At 35.7% G+C, this 16,452-nt stretch overlaps 1 protein-coding gene across 2 annotated transcripts; it reads right to left on the reverse strand.

Moving 5' to 3' along the window:
- Nucleotides 1-101: 101 nt before the first annotated feature.
- vps4b (vacuolar protein sorting 4 homolog B) lies at nucleotides 102-14,966 on the reverse strand. 2 transcript variants are annotated; one of them, XM_052611281.1, is made up of 13 exons: nucleotides 14,837-14,966; nucleotides 13,821-13,932; nucleotides 13,631-13,731; nucleotides 10,359-10,470; nucleotides 9,963-10,110; nucleotides 9,113-9,171; nucleotides 8,906-9,025; nucleotides 8,006-8,162; nucleotides 6,938-7,086; nucleotides 6,602-6,683; nucleotides 4,687-4,906; nucleotides 4,446-4,586; nucleotides 102-1,384 (listed from the first exon to the last, which is right to left on the reverse strand). In XM_052611281.1, the coding sequence occupies exons 1-13, from the start codon at nucleotides 14,855-14,857 to the stop codon at nucleotides 1,283-1,285; spliced, it is 1,524 nt and encodes a 507-aa protein (XP_052467241.1). In that variant the 5' UTR covers nucleotides 14,858-14,966; the 3' UTR covers nucleotides 102-1,282. The 2 variants fall into 2 exon arrangements, with proteins under 2 accessions (XP_052467241.1, XP_052467251.1); XM_052611291.1 differs by lacking the exons at nucleotides 13,631-13,731; nucleotides 13,821-13,932; nucleotides 14,837-14,966 and adding an exon at nucleotides 10,905-11,161.
- Between the last annotated feature and the right edge of the window lie 1,486 nt (nucleotides 14,967-16,452).

Consider the following 16,452-nt stretch of genomic DNA (forward strand, 5'->3'; position numbering starts at 1 on the left):
AAAAATACACATGAATAAAAACACAGATTTGACAGGCAATGAGCGTTTTAGGAGTTTGTGTGATTTTAAAACATTTGCATTGAAGGATCAAATAAGTCAAGTTAGTTTCATTTCAGCCTTTATTTACACGTGGATATTAAAATGAACGAGATACACCATTTTTAAACTGTCTGGAAACCATAAGTTTATCAACACTTATCCTTAAAACAAACCAAATACATATTTTCTACACTGTTATTCTAATAGTACGATGTCTTATATGTTTTTAAATGGCAAACCAAACACCTATGAGTGCATAGGAGCCGCATACAGATTGATATACATGTTTGAAAAATTTTTTAATGAAATGTGCAAATATCATCCAATCATTCTTCTGCCTATAAAAACAGTTATATAGCCATCTACAAGCATCAGTATTTGTGCATCTATGTGTGTGTAGATTGAGAGAGAAAAACAGGAGTAAAATGCAAAGAAGGCACATTGTGTGCTGAGCCTCAGCAAGTGAATTAACGAATGTCCAACACTGGCCCTTGAACACATCTCAGTGAATGAACGGCACATTTTACAGTAATATACTGAATGTAACAATGTACATGGAGACAAAACCGTATGTAGTATATGAGCGCCTGAATTGTTAAATGCAGATCTCTAAGTGTTATGTCAAATGCCAGTGCACAGATTCGAAGCACGACTTTCTCAAATTATAAGGAAAATGCAACTCTGGAAAGACTCCTCTCTTGTGAAGTCTACACCAGTGCCCAAAGAGGTCTTCGCAACAACAAACAAGAGCCATTTAAATAGTTCTTCTCCCACAAAACAAATCACCGCCAACAAAAGCATTTTAAAATGGAGCTGGAAAATCTTCACGTGTCTTGTTGTTCATTCAGATTTATGTGACGGTCAGCAAAACTGTATTACTTTAAATGTTTAGTCACTGTGTAAAGGAACTAATTATAATTGCTAATTGTCTTACAGCACATCTGTTGTAGGTCCTGCTGACTGTGTTAATCATAGAAAGCACATAATTATGAGTGAGACTGCTTATTAATGATAAAAGATGCATGATGGTCACAATGTACTGATGGCAGTTTTGCAGGCAGAGCATGTCAAGAAAAACTGAGGTGGGTTTAAAGAGATACACATTTCAAATTACATCTAGCCTCGAGTCTGAGCTGAGGGGGCTTGTCGTGGGTACGAAAGGAAGAGAGGGGCGTGTGAAGGGCAAGAGAGAAGACGTTACAATCACAATCTGTTTGCTTTGGTTTGGGGAGACCAGCTCTGTTCAGCCCTCCTGTCCAAAGTCCTCAGTGAACTTTTTCAGCTTCTCCAGATCCTGCTCGTTGACGGTGGGCTTTGTGCTGGTGAGAGACCTCAGCATGTCCGACTGTGGGTATGAACAGGGTATAATGAGGAATTGATCATAAAACTACCATAACAGTCTTTTAAATAAAATCAAAATAATATAAAATAATAAAAATAAAGCAAGTCCCGAGTTAGAGTACCGGCTTGTGGACCCATCAAAAAAACATCAAAAATCATTTAATTAAAGGAGTCATATGATGAGATTTAAATGTTTCCTTTCTCTTTGGAGTGTTACAAGCTCTTGGTGCATAAAGAAGATCTGTAAAGTTGCAATGACTAAAGTCTCTGAGATATTCTTTATAAACCTACAATAATGTAAATGAAAAATAAATGTTTTTTTTTTTTTTTTTACATTAAAGCATGTCAACATTATTCTGTTAAAACAAATACACACAACAATGATCTTTAAAAAAGCATCATATGTTGCCTTTAATTAAATAATAATAATAATAAAATAGAAAAAACTAAAAACAATATTAACTGTTTTATTATTTTATTTTAAAATGTTATCTACTATCAATACTTGTCGGGCGACCCTTAACTTAATTTTTCCCCCAGATTTTGTTTAAATAATTTTGGGGTATAATTTGTGACAGTTTACTTTATTTTGCTATCCTCACTTACATAAATTAACTATAGTGTCCTGCATCCACTAGTAAAAAAAATAAAAAATTAGATCTGGTCTCTGAATAATTTTTGGTTTGACTGTATATCCTTCGGTTATTATCACACTAAATTATGCCCATTAAAATATATTTACAACTTTGTTCATGTTTTTGCTCTATGGTTCATCATCTGTAATTTAATAGCATTAGAGCTGCTCCACTGCAGTGACTTAGTACTGTAATGGTGCACTTGGCTGGAATAATTCAGGGTACCACTCGAGATATTTTTCACAAATAGAAGTAGGGTTTTTTAGTTTTTTTTTTTTATCTAAAACGTGCTGTGATTTATATTCCATAGCCAGTCATATAATGCAGAAACACTCAAGCAAGCAAAATGTGCAACACGTGCATGTATCTGTACCGTTGCAGAATGAGAGGGACAGTTGTAACGTACTGCTGAGTAGAGTCCTGCACGGGTTCGGGTACCCGCGGGTGAGCCACAAATTTGGCTGAAACGGGTGAAAAATATCCAACTGTGTCGGATACGGGTGCGGGTCGGGTCGGACACAGGGGAAACACGGGTCTAAAAATAGGCCTACGTTCCACTTTTAAAAAAATCACAACCACACGAACACATGAGTCATTAGTTAACAGACGTAAAAGATCAGCCAGTTGTTTTTTTTTTTTTTTTTGTTGTTTTTGTTTCCCGTTGAATGAATATATATGAATATATATAATATATATATATGAATTAAAATGCGTTTTAAGCCTATTTTTAAAATTTGTGTCATAAAATTATATCATGCATACAGCTCAACTAACGCGATCGTTATAAAGGTTTTTAAACAGCAATACACTTCCACTTTCATGTATTTGACAATCGGAATATCAGATACTATTTCATTCCATAGCTAACACATTTGTGAATATGGCTATCGAGGGTTTTTTTTTTTTTAATTGCATCTGAAAATGACTTTGTGCAGCTCATTCAAATGCGCGTTCTGGCACAGATCCGCCTCTCGCGATGCTCAGCTGTGAACAATTTAAAAATGGGTGCGTTCGACTTGAAGCACAACCTCAGACGGTGGTATGATTCGCCCTTTTGCTGTTCTGTTTTGTTTCAGGATCAAAAATACAACAAATGAAAGCGTTTATCTGTATTTCCAACGGATGAGAACTATGCATATACATTCATAAATAAGTCAATTTTGTATTTTATTATGAGATATTTTATTCTAATGTGATCAGTGACTCAAGCACTGATGGACCAAAGAGCACGTATTTCGACATTTGCAGTAAAAATTTGAAATATAAATTCTCAGAAAATGCATTTAATACCAATATATTGAAACGTCTGTTTATATAGCTACTCCATTAATAAAGTCCATATGTCCAGACATATGAAAAATATCAGTCCACATGCGTTTTATATTTAATATGAGGGAAACAGACATGCATGCATACGTGACACAAAAAATATTTAACTTTTAGGTAGCAAAATATTTTTTAGTACTTCTGTCAATTAGACTAAGGTTATTACATTTTCTGCTATATATTTGCTTCTTATTTATTAAATATGGGCAATTGATTGATGAAACATTGATCAAAATTAAGATAAAATGTATAAAAAACGAATATCTTTTAAAAAGAGTTTTCCATAAATAACTTCTGTACGACCTGGCAATAAAATTCGTAAAAAGTGTGTCTAATGTGATTGGCTTAACTGATTTGATTTCGGGTGCGGGTCGGGTGTTGGTTCTATTTTAAGCGGGTCAGGTCGGGTGCGGATTTTAATTAGTGCTGCTGTCGGAAAACGGGTCGGATGCGGTTTTAAGCACTGCGGGTACGGGCGGGTGCAGATTTACAAAATCGGACCCTTGCAGCTCTCTGCTGCTGAGTGCATTACACACAGGCTGCTAGATTCATGTTCGCCAGAAAGTCATGTACGCCTAAGGTTGAAAATAAATTATGTACCTATAAATTGTCTTTTTTTACGATTTAGTTTGAATCCGAATACATGTGCTAAGTGAGTGAACATCAAAGATCACACAAAAGACGTGCGCAAGCGTGCTCTCTCTCTCCCTACCTTTAAGTAACTTGTGCGTTGTTTTACTTGTTTTTGTCATTTCTGACTGAACTATAAACTTTCCAGTGATGGAATGTATATTCATGCGCATCTCCGTCGCCACACGCTCAATCCACTCGTGCTTTTCCAGCTCACACACATCAGCTATACAGTTGAATTAATACTGCATGTTTAACATTATATTCATTGCATAGATATCCTATGTAGACAACCTTAATCTCTAATAACTCCACTCTATTGTCTGTTGTCTGTGTTTCTTTGTCTGAATATGGCACTTATCAAGTACTGTGTGGTATCGGGGCATTTTAACGAGTACAGGAGCTCAGTATCAGGCCCATGCATCTCTAGTATATACTGATGGTGTAGAAATCTGAAAATAAAACCATGCTCACCATGGAAACAATTGGCTCCAAAAGCTTCTCTCCAGGGACGTCCATCCATGTCATCTCTATAGCCTGTGGATCACCTGGGGAGCAAGGGGTTAAGAGGTCATCGACTATGACATCCGGGTCATTCCTTGATGGTCCTCGTACCTAATAAAAGACAAGATAATGGTTACAGTAAGTATTTCATTTAAGACTCATTTGAGTCAGTTTCTTGAAGTGTTGATGTAGTCGGTGTCAGAGGACTCACCCGTTTGAAGTGAGTGGCCGACTGAACCTTCCTGACGGGCTGCATGAGGGCGTCTCTGACGATGACGCTGATGTCAGCACCAGAGTAACCGTCCGTCTTCTTGCCCAGAGTCATGAAGTCTGACTCAGTGAGACTGTTCGGTGTGCTGCCCAGATTCAGCTTGAACATGAATCCACGAGCGTGTTCCTCCGGCAGAGGAATGTAGATACGTTTCTCAAATCTAAACAAAACACAGAAGACAAACAATGAACAGCTACAGACTTACAGTTACAGTTAGAGTGACAGCTGCACACACTCTCACTCTCCTAACACTTTCCCATATAAAAACAATATTCAAACAATCTAGGTCAAGTCACTTTTATTTATATAGCGCTTTAAACAAAATACATTACGTCAAAGCAACTGAACAACATTCCTTAGGAAAACAGTGTGTCAATAATGCAAAAGTAATAATCTAAAATAATCTAGTCACAATCTATGAAGAAACAAAAACGGAGTCACCAGCCTTTGTCTAGGTCACAGGTCTAGATTAAAGATGCATGGCTCGAAATAATTATGTGATTCAAAACAATCAGGAAAAAAAGCATTACATGGGTCAAAGACGTTAAGATGTCCGCATCAAGAAAAATTTACAAAAGTGATTTTGTATCCATAGAAAGCACGTTAAATGTAAGTAAAATGTCTACTTTTAAGGTTTTAAATAAGTTTTTGGAGAATAAAATGTCAAAATTTGGTTGAAATAATGTTACATTGTCATTCAGTGTAACACAATCTTTATGCAAAAATTCAAACAACATGCTTATTCTGACGTGTACATATTAAAATATCTAAAAGAATAATGGAGCAAACAAAATTGTATTGTGTTTTAAATTAGTTCAAAATTCTTACTGACAAATGGGCAAAACCTAGGATAGTGGCAAATGTAAAAAAAATTACAACTCATTAGTATTTGGGGTGAAATGAATTAGTCTTTTAATATGTCATAAATTTATTTTTGTGTTAAATATGCCTGACAAGATTGTTACACTGAATGACATTTTACTGGGTGTCTTCTGTTAATCAGGCGAAAATGTACGATATTTATTATATTACAAAATTGCAATGAAATAAAACAGAAAACTTTTTGCATTTTTGGGGAGGAAAAACTACAACAGTTTAAAGCAGTATTACACTTTTTTTATGCTTAAAAATTTTTCGTCTTTGATCCACATGCACATTTTTAAATAGCATAACATGCTAGTTTATTTAGTCGCCAGTCGTGATCTCAGCAAAAACTTCACTCGCAAATGAATATTTCTGGAGTAATTTGTGGAGATTAAAAAAACTTTTTTTTAAAGCAATCTCTTGTGCTCGAAAAGGCTGTATGACAAATACAATAAAAACTGTTACATTGTGAAATATTATTACAATTTAATAGAACGGTTCCTATTTACATTTTTCAGCATCATACACCAGTCTTCAGTGTCACATGTTACTTTAGAAATCATTCTAATATGCTGATTTGTGCTCAAGAAACATTTATTATAATTAAAATTGAAAACCGTTTTGCATAATATTTTAGTAGAAACTGGTTTTAAAAAGGATTCACAATTTTTTTTTATAACTAACACACACACACACACACACACACACACACACATATATATATATATATATATATATATATATATACATATATTACATTAATTGCAAAGACCTGTAGATAGTTCATAACATTCCAGGTGATTCATGCTGTCTGGCTGATACTAAGCTAAAGGAGTTGAATAACCTGTTCTAGCCAATGTCTCTCGACGATGGCATTCAATCATGATGCATCACATGAACACGGAGTCTAATGAGATCATCTTTAACTGATAATCACTCCTCTCCCACTGTTCTCTTAGTAATTCAGACACTCATGAAAACTAATTATTACCGTCTTCTGATGGCAGAATCCAACGTCCAGGGGATGTTTGTGGCTCCCAGCACCAGGATCCCTTCATTGTCATTACCAACACCTACAAAGACATTATTATATTATATCGTAATCATGGTTCATTATAACACCATAACAAATACTTACATGATAAAAAAAAAAATAATGTTTAATATCACAATAGTGTCAGACAAATATGTCAGATTTTGATTGTATGATTACATCACTGCTGACAAACACAGCTTAGTCAATAACTCCACAGTTTCTTTAAGGTGGGTTTAATTAGGATTGGACCAGGAGCAGGATTTGACATCGTAACATGTCTAATAGGCTCACCTTGCATCTGAACCAGAAACTCGGTCTTGATTCTGCGAGCTGCTTCACTTTCATTCTCGCTCCTGGAGCCGCAGAGTGAATCGACCTCATCGATGAAGATGATAGAAGGCTTGTGCTCTCGGGCCAAACTGAACAAATTCTTCACCAGCCTGAGAGGACGAAAGGAAACTTTAAGACATCGCATGGCATCATTTAAACTATTTAATCAGGCGACAAACAGTTTTAACCCATCAAAACTCAGTATCATTTTCCTAAAAAAGTAGAGAATCTAAAAGTGTGGCCATTAGGGATGTTTCATTTTAACCGTTAACCGACCGTTAAGAATTTTGACCGAGTGATACAAACGGTTTTAAAAAAGTCATTTCAGTAATTTATCAAGATATTTAAAAAGGTTGGTTGCATGGTTAAAATATGCTATGCATTTAAACAAATTGTGTTTTTTGAGAGAGAGAGAGAGAGAGAGAGAGAGAGAGAAAACATAAGCCGCGTATAAGTCACATTTTATTTAAAACAGAAATAGGCCTAATGCTGACTCAATGTTTACAAACATTATAATAAACACTGTAAACATAGCTAGGCTATTTTAGTTCCCCTCACTCCTCAACTAATACTTTAGATAGGATGTGAATCTGTTGTTTGCTGCTTTTTGCACGTGAAATTAATTCCCAGTAAACAAATGTTAGTATTTTGAACAGGTCACAGACTTTTAGCTATCCTTTCTTATTTAATTCAATTCTTACTTAAAATAATCTTGTAAGTTGACCGTTAATAATCGATTAACGAGCGTCAGTTAGCTCAGTAGCAAATTCTCTTCACAGACCCCACAAAAAAAGATGCACTTATAAAGCAATAGGTCTGGAAATATACACACATTAAGCTGACATGCATTCTGTGAAAATTTAATTAAAATGTTGTTTCAGCACTGTGCTTATCTGCCGAAATTCAGATCTGAGAAACGTACAAAAGGGAGAAAAGCGAAGAGCGGAAGGGAAGAAAGTCTGAACAGTAGCGAAGCTCAACACAAGAAAACAGCTAAAGGTAACCGACGCCATTCCTCACAAGACTCACTTTTCACTCTCTCCCAGCCATTTAGATACCAGATCAGAGGAGGAGATGGAGAAGAAGGTGGAGTTGTTGGCTTCTGTCGCTACTGCTTTGGCCAGGTACGATTTGCCCGTTCCAGGAGGCCCGAAGAGAAGGATGCCCCTCCAGGGAGTTCTTTTACCTGAGACAGACATCATTTGTCATCAGTATTAGTTCTCTGTCAACACTTCCTGTTTCTGGGTATTCGTACAGTTGCATTTTTGATACACACATACAGGCACTTCTGACCACTAAAGTTTCACCCAATCTCATCTAAATCTTGAGTACCTATAGAGTACTGCATTCTTCATATCTCCAAAGAGTCTTTAGTTTTAGCAGATTTATAAAATAAAAATACAAAAACAGCCAAGCTCCATCAGTCAGTATCAAACCATCTACAAACCCAGCACTGAACTGGACCTGGTTTATAAAACATTCGTCAATAACTCCGCTGCTGCCCCGGAAAAACAAACTGCATCCACTGTTCACGTGACACTGGGTACTTTGGGAAGCTGAACAATGTTATTCCTCTCGAGCAAGTCCTGTGCAGCGCTGCCGATAACATCCGTCAGCCGAAAGAAGCTCGTTTGATAGACTGCTCTTGCGCTGGTTGATGTGTGCGCACGCTCTTCCAGGAAAAAGGAATTCCGCACTTCATGACATCATGAAGGACCATGCTCGAAAAATTTTTTTCTGAAACTTATACAAACCCAGAAGGAGTCTATTTGGCACAGAAATACATCCAACTCAATTTTTGAAAATCCAACTCTTTAACAGTGTAAATAACTCTGAATGCATGAAATAGCATTAGACCTCCTCTTTAAAACCTCAAGAGTGTTGTATGACAGCAGCATCCCATTAGTTGATGGTGATATAGCAACTTGCCTGTGAAGAGATGTGGGAATTTGATTGGCAGAATGACGGCTTCCTTCAAAGCCTCTTTGGCCCCCTCTAACCCGGCAACATCATTCCATTTAATATTCGGCTTCTCCATGACAATAGCTCCTGTGATAAAAGATCAGTCAATAAGATTCAATATGTGTTAGCAACAACAGTCATTTTGTTCATTTAGAAGGACGGGGAATAACATACCTGAAAGTTGATTCTGAAATTTCTTTTTTTCTGGGTCTTCTTCTCCATCGCTCTCATTCCTAGGGTTAAAATACAATGGGAAATATACGGGGTCAGTCATTTTTCTTTATACTTTTAAGGACACATTCAATGGATCAAAAGTGAAAGTAAAGATATTTAGAATGTAAAAAAATATTTTAAATGATGTCTGCTCTTTTGAACTTTCTATTCATTGAAGAAAGCTGAAATAAAATGAATGACTAAAACCGTTTTCAACATTGATAATAGTCAGAAATGTTTCGTGAGCAACAAATCAGAATGATTTCTGAAGATCATGTGACAATGAAGACTGAGTAATGATGCTTTGATCACAACAATTTACATTTTTAAATATATTACATTGCAATAAAATTTCACAATATCACTGTATCACTATATTTCTGATCAAATAAATGCAGCCTTGGTGAGCAGAAGAAACTTCTTCCAAAAACACTTAAAAAATCTAACCAACCCTAAACTAATTAACAGTTATATAAATAGCATAACAGCAAACGGGGAAGTTCACGATCTCAGACGCTAACACAGCTTTGCATAGACACATGAGAACACACGCTAGCAGTTAGGGATATGCAAAACCACATATTTTCACATATCAAGCCCTGTATAATTAAGGTCCATCAGGGCCAGATTTTATTTATTTATATTTTTTAAAGCAGGGCATTCACACCGGACTTGTTCTAGTGTTGAAAATCAATTATCAGTTAATTAATCTTGATGTTTTGATTCACAGAAATCAAGTACACATGAAATACAAATGAATGCACGTGTATGTTTGTATGTATTCAGTGAACATCAAACACACAGCACACACCCTTTGTCGCTGGACTGAGACTCCTTCACGGGTTTCGCCGGGGCTTTCTCTTTCTTCTTCAAGTATTCTTTCAGCTTCTCAGCCCGGTCTAAATATTCGGCACATTTGGCCCGAATGCTTTGTTTGGCCTTTTCACCCTGTGCTTCATCTTTATAAAAAAAAAAATAATTACAAAGGTTAAACGTATAGAGGCGACTGAAAGCTGCCACTGCTGTAAACGCAGTAAAGTCTTCTCAATAGCATACTGATAAATCAACATTGTAATGCTAAAGCAATATATACATGTACATTCAGCAAACTATTATAGTCTGGATAAAAATATATAGCAAGACAGGAATAATATTCATCTGTTTTCTGTTGCTAAAATCACTCTATTTTACAGACAAACATACTTACATTTGACAACATGCAGAAAATATTGAACAGCATGTTGATACAGACGCAGGGCCTCTTCATAGTTTTCAGCCTTGTCCTCCTGAGCTGCCTTACTGGCCAGATCTATAGCTTTCTGTGTGGTAAACAGAATTATTATTAATATTATTATTATTATATCAGAATGGGGTTAAGGACATGCAATGCAGCTATTAAGTAATGAATGCAGTTTTATTGTCAGAGTCATAGTGACATGAAAGCACATAAATTAAGACACTTCAGGACATCCTACTTCTCAAAGACAAATGTGACATCTGAAAAACTATAGCGTTCACTTAAACAATGAAAAATATATTCATAGACGTAAACAAGCCATAACTGCTTCATAGAAGCACAAACAGAATGTATATCTAAACTTCAACGCAGACAACACTCCTTCATTACAAGAAGACTGCATTTTAAAAATATGAATTTACAAATACGATTAAACTTAGTATTTAATTTAGTCCATGGGTTTACATTCTCGCTGTCGGTTTGATAAACTATGAGATCATTTGTTTGCTAACTTACCTGCAAGTTGTTGTTGGCAGCCATAAGGGCTGAAAAAATCACGAACGAACGGCGTGTTTGGGAAAATAAAGACACGTGGTATATAAACAACCTGTCGCGTTTTTACAAACAAACAACGAGGGTTGTAAATTTGTGATTTTTCAATACTTATTTTTGAGCTCGGAGAATAAACAACTTCCGCATAAAAATGTCGAATGTCACTTCCGCCTCCAGGCTCACGTGTTCCCAAAAAATGTCGTGCGTCACACGGTAACACACGCCCATTTGGCGCGGCCTCCGGTTTCAGGAAAATAAACCAAGTCATTCCTACGTAATAAAAGTTGTAACGTTACTTGGAATATATTCAAGATTTTAGAAGATAATAACAAGAATGCCACAAAAAAAAAAAAAAAAAAAAAAAGTAGAACTGCGTGAAAGGAAATAAACAGTATTTTGAATGTTACAGTGATTACCTAAAGACATTTAATTTGCCGAGATTATCTGCGGCACTGGGGCTAGTTCTCAAAAAGATCTTTTCTGTTCCTGCCAGAACTGAATTAAAAATTTTGCATTATATTACATTAACTTTTAATTAATTATGCATCTGGCATGTCAAGTGGTAGAGCATTGCCTTAGCAGAGCAAGGTTGTTGGTTCGATTCCCAGGGAACACGTTACGTAAATTTTTTTACCTTGAATATGTAATTCGCTTTGGATAAAAGCGTCTGTTAAATGCATTAATTTAATTTAATTTAATTTAATGAAAGGCTACTTATCCTGTCGGTAAACAATATTTCCCAGCACACCCTGAGAATTATTCACTGTGTGACGACTAACTCCAGTCTCCTCTGTATTATCACATTAATTTAAAGCTACTAGAAATCTGCACATTCACATTCACTAAACAGGCCAGTGTGTTACTATAGTGATATAGCTACCAAACGTCTGATGTCATCAGTGAGATAACAGAGCTATAAACAACTGTTTCCATTGTCAAACTGAAAGGTCACCTGCAGGCATTGCTTTCACATTATCAGACATTATATTGCAATATGACAGGCTAATAATAAAAAACCAGATCAGTTGCTATTGTTCCTTGAAGAACAGGGGCACCCACATCTGCTCCTGCTCCGAACCAGTAATGAAACACACCTGAACCAAAGTAATCAAGGCCTTCAGACTCACTAGAAACTTGATTAACTAACTGTGTTAGATCCATGTTGTGAACACCAGACACCAGGAATATTTTAAAACTTATTTATGAAAGGAATACAAAAATAAAATGCAGTTTAGCCAAACATTATGAAAATATTAAAAGAGTATACATGGTCCAATAAATTTATAGTCAACATGATGTACCTTATGCACATTATTCAAAAGAAAAAGAAATGCTTGTCTATAAAATTTAGTGCAGTAAATGTAAATAGCTGTGAAATATTAAATACAGTCATTTGATTTAGATGAGGACAGTCCATTTGGTAGTTTTAAGGTTTCTGTGCACTCTCAGAAAAAAGGTACAAAAGCTTTCACCTTTTCAAAAGCACACCTTTGTACCCAAAGTGTCCATATTGGTGGCTTAAAGGAACATATTATTACCTAAAGTGTAAATTTTAGTGTATTATAAAAGCTTTTGTACCTTTTTTCTTTGATTGTGGACAGTTTAGTTGCATCTCTGTAGGAAATGGGACCAACACAAAAACCGTGGTGAGTTTTTATAACGTGGTTCACTTGGAGATAAAAAAAATTATAATAAAAATCGAGAATGAAGTTTCTCCACTTACTGTATGTACCCCATCCCTAAACCTAGCCATCAGTGGGATACAAGCAGATCATACAAAAAATGCACGACTGAGATCATCCAGAAAGAGTCACACTGTTCATGTAATCCAGACATTTCAATAGAAATCCACACAAGCTGAGATTTTTACATGAGAGTGAATGATGCATCCAGATTTGTGACTTCTGTCTCAGCTGTGCTTCATACCTACTGACAATACACAATGGACCTGTTTGCCCACAAAATGTCAACAAAGGTTCACTAATGTGACTGTACCTTTAGCCAACAATTCTACAAATAGTTACAAACTGCCATGAGAATGTGCTGGTTGTGTACGGTGTTCAGTGTAAATTTGAAGTCATCAGTGTAGTGACACACCGAAGAATTTAAAGGTGCCACTCCTATTGCCACATCTCTGAGACATACCAGATGTTACAGGGACATACAGAGGCCCTTCAGGGACCCTCGCAAAAAAGCCCACCCACATCCCACAAGCTAATCAGAGGCCATGGCTAAACACTGAGTTTCAGTATCTTTTAAAATCTGGTAATACTGCAAGATCTAAACTTTTACTTGCACCTAAAAATACTGCAAGCCAACACCCTGGAAATAAACTTCGACAACAATAGCGTACAGTGAAATAGCATCTAATTTGTCACCTGCCTCCCAGAGACTCAGTTATTATATTAGAAATGACCAGAACCTGAGATCAAGATGTCAAAGTTTTGCTGATTAGTATGTCGTCATCATTGTTGTTTTTACTATTTGACAAAACATATATTTGTGAGTGAGCAAAGGCGTATTAATTTCCAACATGCGTTAATAAACTGCTGTTGACAGGCGTTTTTATGAAGATTGCACATAGACAGCATGATTTATCTGAATTTGTATGTTTTTAAAAATCCGGACTCAATCCATTGCTTGGACATATTCATAAATACACAAAGAGACAGTGATAGTTTTATAGTAACCTCTTTCTTATCAAGACAGTCTTGGAGCTCTTCGGCTCTGTCCAGATACTGCTTACACTTATCTCTGATCTTCTGATTGCCCTCCTTACCCTGCGGTTCACCTGAATGCATGGAAACAAAGGGTTAAACTGCCAAAAGAACTTGAACAGACCACTGCACACTGTTCATCCGATATTTTTGCCACACTTACGTTTTATTATATGCAGAAAATATTTCACCGCATGTTGATAAGATTTAACAGCCTCCTCATAATTTCCAGCCTGGTCCTCTTGTGAAGCTTTGCTGGCTATGGCTATAGCTTTCTGTGAAATAAAGCATGTGCAACTTATTACGTATAATCACACCAGTCTCAAATATAAGACAATACATACTCACAAGGTGAGGTGAATACACCATAAGCCACTATTCAGAGATTATAAATGTACTTAAAGTACCATTACATGTCATGTAATAACATTTAGTATTAAAATATTTAATAATGTTACAGAAAATATTTGTTAGCATGGCTGTTTTTTATCAATAAAATGTATTTTAAGTGATCTGTCAAAAATCATTGCACATATAAAGTTATGTATGACTAGTATAGTAAAAAAAATATGAGAAAATATTTCTAATAATCTCTGAAAATGAGATTATTATTTAAAAAAAAAAAAAATCTAAATGTAATTTCCATGAGACATAAATCTCTGATCACCACAATGTAGCTTCTTATGAATATTAGTAAATGTGCCTGTACAAATAATAAACTACACAAATAAGTTATATTCACCAGTAAACATGAACTGCCTGTTGTCTATAAATGTTATATTTTGGGAGTCAGTGGAGCCTTGAAAACTCTTTCATATGTTCTCAGAGGATCGTCACACTTCAACAGCATAATCTTCAACACTATTTCTGAACTGATAATATCCTAAAGAAATTTTTAATGTCCGGAAGACAAAACTAGAAGCTGCCTACAAAGACAGCATTATGAGCTTCAGGAATCACGCTATGTTTTAAAACATAAACACGAGTCACTTCACTCTAACGTCATTCATAAATAATGACACTGTTTCCGAGAGTGGTGAATGTGAACATGGTTTCTAAACAACTTTCAAAAGAAGATGTACACGGATGTGCTGTTAAATGTTACAAACTACAATACTCTTGTCAACGCTCACACTGGCTTGACATGTATTCATGATATGTGTTTATGGATTTATTTACCTGTAAATTGGTAGGCTCCATGTGACGCTGATGTGTTGTGAAGTTGGTCTCTGTTCAGTTTCGGTATTGTTGAATGTGTCTAGTTTGTGAACACCCACTCGACTCGAGATAATAATTAAGGAGCAACACAAGAAACAGCGCCCTCTACAAGCTCGCGCATCATTATAGCACAAATATATAAATTCCTTTAAAACCAGAAATTATATTGCAGTCTTCTTTCTATTTTAAATAAATAAAGAAATTCAAAACACAATGCAAAAAAAATCCTAACTTCCCACTGATCCCCCCTTGATCATGTCTATACAAAACTGCTTAGACTAGTCTTAATATTAAGACACCTGTTTTTTTCACTGGTCACCATTTTAAAAATTCAATTACAGAAAAAACATAGATTGATCTCAATTGAAACTGAAAAGACTGATAGCCACTTGGTTAACTGCTAGTTAGTCAAACTAGTTTTTAAGACACAGTCTTAACATAGAGACTATCATTAAGGGACTTGAGGCAAAAATGCCACTAGATTGGACAAAAATGCCTCCGCATAAACAAATTTTATCTATTACGTCTGCTGCAAACAAAGTGAAAATTAACTTACAGTGTCGATTGTGGCATCAAATTAAGATCTGATCATGTTGCACCGCATTTCATTTTAGGCGTTTTTAACCAATCACACACATTTCTGTTGAGCTTAGGAAGGCAACGGCCAATCAGAGGCGTTCAGATGAGTCATCGCTTAAACTCATCAGTTTTGATCTCTTTGCGCGCGCGACTCTGACTTAATTCCGCTAATTCTCTCATAAACAACAAAGCAAAGATGCACGAACTACGTATGTAATAAGAGAATCATTTCACAGTGTATACAGCTTATATATGATTATAATGATTTTTTATGAGAGTGTTTAAACTCGGGATAGATCAAAGTTGTCACTTTCTATATATAATTTTATTCAATTGTAATCACATTAAATACAAATTCAGTCCCATTAAACATATTTTATTAGCCTACATGACACCCATCTCTGGTGGTTGCCTAAAAAGACGGCTTTATGATGTTTAATTTGGCTGCTTTCAGCCTCACCCTGGAGTTGGTTCATCTATATGCATTTGGCCCCTTGTTAGCATGCTGGTTTTAAAGGGGTTTTGACCACTTCTTTAGCTAGTAAGTCTGGGACCAACCAACTAGATCCAACTTAAACCTGTCAAGACCAGCAAATCAGCTTATTTATATCATTTAATTTTATATAATCTCTTGATAGGTTTTATATGGTTCATCCTTTAACTTATACTTCTGTTTTCATAGCAGCAGTGGTAGCACCAAAGTGTAATATCTTGATCCGTCTCATTTCCTATAAACAGTGTTTGTCGTTCAGGTGAGGTTATTTGTGGGTTATGAGCTGTGGCATGCTGTGTGAGCTGCCTTCCTGAAGTCTTGGTGAATGCATTGCTGGTTATGTTTTGCAGGCTGAAATTGTAAATACACTCTTTTTACAATGCTGCGTTTCTGTATTTCTTTATGTGCAAAATGTGAATGTGTTGCATGTATTCTTCCAGTATAGTTAATTTCCCAGTATTCTAAATGATATTGATCAGTTTCTTTTGTTAATTAATGTTTAAAT

This window comes from Carassius gibelio, chromosome A2 (assembly GCF_023724105.1).
Source record: "Carassius gibelio isolate Cgi1373 ecotype wild population from Czech Republic chromosome A2, carGib1.2-hapl.c, whole genome shotgun sequence".
Classification (NCBI taxonomy): domain Eukaryota; kingdom Metazoa; phylum Chordata; class Actinopteri; order Cypriniformes; family Cyprinidae; genus Carassius; species Carassius gibelio.